The sequence below is a fragment of the Anneissia japonica genome, unplaced genomic scaffold (genome assembly GCF_011630105.1).
Source record: "Anneissia japonica isolate Jap-2015-1 unplaced genomic scaffold, ASM1163010v1 scaffold287829_len2072220_cov186, whole genome shotgun sequence".
In the NCBI taxonomy this organism is placed as follows: Eukaryota; Metazoa; Echinodermata; class Crinoidea; order Comatulida; family Comatulidae; genus Anneissia; species Anneissia japonica.
Genome location: NW_022716075.1, coordinates 2,008,231 through 2,014,803, shown reverse-complemented (window position 1 = coordinate 2,014,803; position 6,573 = coordinate 2,008,231). Strand labels below are relative to the sequence as shown.

The 6,573-nt window shown below is 32.3% G+C and overlaps 1 protein-coding gene across 1 annotated transcript; it reads right to left on the bottom strand.

Annotated features, from left to right (window-relative positions):
* Window positions 1–1,139: 1,139 nt before the first annotated feature.
* On the bottom strand, window positions 1,140–4,541 carry LOC117109618 (tyrosine-protein kinase transmembrane receptor Ror-like). The gene is made up of 3 exons (XM_033252000.1): window positions 4,367–4,541; window positions 3,407–3,490; window positions 1,140–2,082 (listed from the first exon to the last, which is right to left on the bottom strand). The coding sequence occupies exons 1-3, from the start codon at window positions 4,526–4,528 to the stop codon at window positions 1,864–1,866; spliced, it is 465 nt and encodes a 154-aa protein (XP_033107891.1). The 5' UTR covers window positions 4,529–4,541; the 3' UTR covers window positions 1,140–1,863.
* Window positions 4,542–6,573: the final 2,032 nt, after the last annotated feature.

Genomic DNA, 6,573 nt, shown 5'->3' with positions numbered 1-6,573 from the left:
GATGGCACTAACTCTTTTTCTAAGGCCTGAACAAATAGTTTAGAAGAATGATAAATATTAATTTTATTGCTGAACAAAATATTATTTCCAAAACCAAACCAAGAGCAAATTATTTGGTCCACTTTTACTAATATAGGAGGGTAAAATGAATAAAAATAATAATTATACAATAATAATTGGAGTGGAATAAACCAGAAGATGATGACAAATTAAAAAAACAATAGGCCTGAAAGAACAGTATAAAAAAGATTGAACAAATTTAAAATAATTTTTTTAAATCATATTGATGCATAAAATAGTTACTATTTTACAGTATGGTTTGTTTTTTGCAATATAAAGAAATTGAGGAAGTTTATTTAGTTGATCCCTGAATAATAAGACGTTACTATCGGGAGGAACACGACAATAAATTGTAACAATGTTATAATTTGTTAAAAAGCGCGAAATGTGATACACAGCGTACACAACAGTTTCAAGTTCATTCAGTGCAGAGACATTATTGGTACAGCATGTATGCTACAGTAGTACAAAACTTTACAGTTTTATTTATAAAAGGAAGCTTTGGATTTATTTTTACATTGAAGGATTCATGGATGTGTTTGACATAGAATTTGAAAGAATATAAGTATGATTAATATTGTTTTTACAATCGAAGGATATGCTTGTACTGTACTTTGTTGAATCATTAACCTAGCTAGACCTAGGCCTACACAGTATAAACCTAACCCCACAAAAGCCTAGGCCCTAGGCCTATAGTATAATATTTATTACCTGTAGTAAGGGCAGGCCTAGGCCTATGCCTATTTAATATGGCATATTAGTACAGTGTTTATTTTCAATTCACTCAAGCATGTCCGGTGGTGACGTATGTATTTGCATCGTCGTCGCAAAACTAAAACAAGAGCTTATCATCTGTGTGGCCAACATTGTAATACGTCATAGATAATTAGCATATCGTCCTAGATTTCTCGTCGTCGCATATCTAAAACTCCTTAATACCTCCATGGGTAAACATAGAAAGAGCAATAATAGTAAAACTCGAGCGTCACGACATTGCGAAGTGTCTGCTCTTGTTCCTCGTATCGAACTTAGTCCGAGTGAAATTTCATGCAAATGTTTCGTACGGAAAAAAAAAATCGCAGCCGGGATCGAGATAGGTAGATTGAGATCGAGGTCACGCCAGGCGCGAGTCGATCCAGGTGCGATCACATTACAAAAATCTCACCCGCGGTGAGTCGAGCTAGGTGTGAGACTCTAGTGTGACCGTAGCCAAAGTGCATTTCCCTTGTACAGTATTTTGAAATTGTATATATACAGCTTGTGTATAAACAATTGATAAACTGAACAGTTACCAGTCATACTACAAGGTGTATCAGTAAATTTAAGCTGTAACGGTATCTTGTTTTCTGAATGAAGCTGTAACGGTAAACCTGGTCTGGCTAAGGGTATATATAATATGTCTGGCTTTCTTTCAATATAAAATGCATTAGGGATAGCATATCAATAAGACTGCTTTTTAAAAGAGTAATTCTCATTTTTATATATTTCTATCTTTGTCTTTGATTATTTATTTGTGTTATTTATCTGTTTCTTAAGTATCTTAAGTGTACAGGATACGATACACAAAACATATAATGCTAATCTACTTACTTTAATAATAATAATAATAATATAATTTATAAGAACAACATTAATGACAGTAATAATAATAATAATAATAATAACGATAATAACTATAATAATAATAAAAACAAAAACAACAACAATTATTATTATCATTATTATTACATTAATAGGAATAAGTAAGCCAACAATTAAACTGACACTGCATAGGACTGTCCCTTTGTGAATTGATGTTTCTACTTACACATCGCTTTTAATTGTACATTTTCCCTCCATGTTGGTTTCTAGGCTGACCCATTTTACTGGACGTTTCTTCTCTGGGGCGAGACGTTTGTACCCACTCTGGTAGATATCATCAGCCAATCCAAAGTCTGATACCTTCACTATTAATCCTGTTCCTACCAAGATGTTTCTTGCTGCCAAATCACCATGGTAATATCTTGTTTTAGACAAGTAATCCTGAATAATTAGTAATGTCATTAAATAGTTACTTAAGTTATATATTGCTAATTACTGTAATTGTAAAGTGTAACAGAATGTCACAATGATGAATATTTTTATGAATGAATGAATGAATGAATGAATGAAAGGACGAAAGAAGGCCTGAGCAAATACCATATTTATTTGAATGTTGAGAATGGTTCTTGGGGGGCGTTTATTCGAGGAAGTTGTTTATTTTACTGTAAATGTGGAACTACAACACATAATTACTATTAAAATGTGTTACTGCGTGATCATACAGACTTATTGATGGATAAATGATTGAATACATGAATTTTTTGAATGAACAATGACAATAATAATAATAATAATGATAAATGCAATGATGTAATTTCATTACAGATTATATTTAATGCGAAGTACTGTAAAGTAAAAATGGAGGCATGAAATCAATTTTCATAGAATATATTAAAATAATACTACAGGTACATGCACGTCCTAGTTTACACAGTAAATTAGTTTAAAAAAAATAATTTTAAAGCTTAGGAATAAAGGAAAAAAGTGTTTTACAAATTAATGTCTGAGTAATGAAACATCCAACAACTCTGTCAACACTAATTTTTTTTTTTTGTGACAAATTTGTGTGATGTGTCCAATATATGAGGCACAGTCCAGTATTGAGTAAATGAGCTATAAAATATGGGAGCTCAAAAAATTGCTAAAAATCCAAATTTGTTTTTCACTATAGGTCAACAGTTTAATGTCTTATTAATCATGTCTAAAAGTATTAGTTCTGGAAGTGGTTAACAAATTGTTTATTTAACATTATTGTTCATAGTTCAATATATTAAACAATGTATGCACAAATAACTTTGAAAGGCAATTACTCAAAATCCTGTTTATCTTGACTCTAAGAGTACTGTACTTTCACTTTCCAATAACTTAGGCTTGAAATGTCCAATTTGAATGAATGACCCCTCATTTTAAAGATCACATACTCAGGTATTTGAAAATACCAATAACTTGAATTTCAATTTTTGCTACAACTTAGCCATTTTGCCACAACATGCCTCATATATCAAATGTTATATTTCACCCAAATATAGGCATGTCACATTTATTTACATAAAATGTTATTTATAGTGTTGGCAGAATTTTACAAATACTGTATTATGAAAATGTGTTTGAATTTGTACAGCTCAGCTTTCAAAATCAAACCTAGTCTTTAAATTTAGTAAGCATAGCATCATCAACTTTTATTCTCATAAACTTGTACTTTATGATTGCTTTATGTTGTAAATTTTGTCTGACTGTCCACTTTGAGTTTACTTGAAATGCCTACCATGCCCCGTGTAATCTGCCTTGCAATTTGTAGTCTGTTTTCTTCCTGTAGATCATAAATCGGGTCTTCCAGAGCAAATTTTGGCTATCAAGAACAAAATGTTTATGCTCCTTTTAATGTTTATAAATTGAACTGTAAACACTAATAAATGCCACTGTGCTTCACATGGTGTTTTCTGGGGCCCAAACTATTCTGATATAGATAAGTAAAAGATTCCAATATATTAAATACTGTATTTGAAATGGTAGATTAATTGACTGAAGTGTCTGACTTTGGAAGACCTATCGAGCATATGGATGATGATAACAGCAGCAATTGCTACAACATTTAACAAAATAATGTAAACTTTTATTCCAAATGGCATGTTTTTCAGTTTATCGTTACAAAAATTTGTGTCTAAACAATAGCAAATGGCATTTGGTCTCATAAGGCATGATATGAATTGAAGTTTGAAGTACACATTACCGGTACATTACATCTACTCATGTTAGGATAATTAGTAAATAATGATAGCATAAACAATTCACACAGAGCAAATTATGAAGACATTGTCAAATGGCATTTGCTCTCATAAAGCGACATATGAATCAAAGTACATTACATTATGTCAACCCATGTTAGGATAGTTAGTAAAATACGGGTTATAAATGTACATTGTTTTGCTTGGAGGTTGGTTCTAGGGTAATATTCTCCAAAGATAACGAAACGAGATTAAATAATATTTTTAATTAAATAGCAATGCCATTTGGAACTCCAGACAATCGCCTGAGTGGATGAATTGCCAATAATTTTAGTAGGCCTAATTGAATTTTGCTATATTTTAAAAATTTTTTCAAAATTGTCCAAAACTTATGTTTCATATTTATTATTACACTTTTATTATTTATTGCGCTAAAGCCATGACCTGGGTTTTATGTTACATTCTTTTTATTATTTTCAATAGAAAATGATTAGATATACCTGACATTTCTGAAGAAAGTGTAGAAGATCACCATATTCCATATACTCAGTTATCAAATAGTAAGGCTCTTCCAATGTACAGCAACCCAAAACACGAAGAATATTGTCATGACTACCGATTTCGTTGATCAATCTTATCTCATCCAGGAAGTCCTCCTTCATGGCTCTAGATGAATTAGCTGGAAGTAAATTGCATATCAAACAATTACACATTTTACCCTAACTAGAATGTTAGAAGGGCATTGTTGATCAAGCCCAGTTGCTAAGCAACAACAGTCACAGCAGTCCATGTAAACACAACCAATTTAAAAAATAAGCTCCCAGCGGGAGAGTGTGTCTACTGCTTTATACAGGAGTCTTTGTTGTTTTTTAAAATTTTATCATATGTTCTTCAATATGCAGATGTGTGTATTATTGTAGTGTATCTGGATTTTTCATAAAAATTTTCTTTCATAACAATATTCTGTATAGGCCTACTACTATATTACACTAAAAACACTTTAAAAATGAGTAACTCTTGGAGTTGCCACGTTATGTTGTTGGTCACGAATAGTACTACCATGTTCTAGAGGGCGTCCTTCAAAAAACGGTAAAAGGCATTTGTGGCGAATGTGTGCTGCATCTCTATAACGCATGTTCGAGTTTTGAACGCAATTTTGTTCAAATTCCGAACGCTATTCGATTGTCAATAGAGCGCCCGCTACCAGCTGTCTCTTATACACATCTAGATGTGTATAAGAGACAGATATACATCTCCCCCTAGTAGGCCTACTAATAATACTATAGGCCTAGTTATAGGCCTGGTCCTATGAAAAAATGTCTAGGCCTAAATGTCTAAAAACTGCGCTGTCTAAATAAAGGTACAGTATGTGCTATAACACTACAGTATATCATCATAGCCAACACCAATTCCTGTAACAATAAGATTATTATTGATATACTGTAGGCCTAGAAGCTATAGGCTACACAATAATAACGCCCCATTAAATAATAACATGATGCATATGTTACTAAAACCTAACTTTCAGCTGTTGTTGAAATGTAGAATTCAAATAAAATATATACAGTATATATATATATTTGTAGGACAAGATATGTGATATGCCGAAACATAACACTCTGGTCACATAGGTATTTGCCAGTCGCCATGATGAGACAAACATACCACAACATACCATGAGTACACCACCCAACATTGGCACGAAAGAAGGTGGTACAAAGCATACAAGTACCCAAGATGTTAGCAAGAAACACTCTGGTTGTTTGTTGAAACTTGTAATGAAAGCTACACACAATTTAAGGTGAGCAAAAGAAAAATTAAGTGAATATCTCATCACTGTTCAGCCAGAGTACTTGAAACTAATATATTGGACTGGTAAAAATTATCAGCATGGTGTGTCAGTTTTATTAAGAAACAACAATAATACATTACACACTAGCAGACAGGAAGGCTTCAATCAAGTACTGTAATTAAAAAATCTGAAAATACTGTCAATTGATGAATGTCTTTCCAGATTAGTACATACAGTATCTCCAAAATCCAAAATGCCATTGAGAAATTGTTTGACCCTAACAAAATTTGACTTACGGTAATGGAAAACACAACAATTCAGCATGTAAAATTAGATCGACTTGGAAATTATTAAAGTATATTATTATTAGTCATCTTAGGCAAGTTTAATTGCACTGTTCTATTTATCATGTCTTATTGTCTTGTATTATTTACCATAGCCAAGATTTCTTCTTTCATGAGGATATTCAACATCCATATTTTTGGTGCTTCACTTAGTTATTGTTGTAAATTGCAGTGTACTTAACAAAAAAATGTTCTTGAAATCAACTTTGCTGGCCTATCCACATCAATAGTAACAATTTCAATTACAGTCTGGAAGGTTTGCACAGAATTGACTGATCCAGATATACAAAAGCTCTAGGCCTATGCTGACAAAATTTCCTTTCATGAGTGATGAGATTGTCAAATAAACAGAACACAGTTGTCACATGAATAGTCAAGAATGAATCTATTACATAAGATCTGTTGCATTAATTAGGATGGACTTCCATAACATCTATCTTCCATAACAAATTATAAATAATTCTTCCAACACAGTTTATTTCATCATCTTCTATAGCATCAAAAAACCCAGGGCAGTCTTCACAGCTTCTGGGAACTTGTCCCTAATCGCCCACACAGTGCAAGATGGGAT

Bases quoted from the DNA above. Each gene is read 5' to 3' on its own strand.
- LOC117109618 (XM_033252000.1), bottom strand. From the start codon at position 4,528: ATGAAGGAGGACTTCCTGGATGAGATAAGATTGATCAACGAAATCGGT. The intron at 3,491-4,366 runs GTATATCTAATC...TGTTCTTGATAG, and splicing joins ACTTTCTTCAGAAATGTCAG to CCAAAATTTGCTCTGGAAGA. The intron at 2,083-3,406 runs GTAGGCATTTCA...CTAATTATTCAG, and splicing joins GGCAGATTACACGGGGCATG to GATTACTTGTCTAAAACAAG.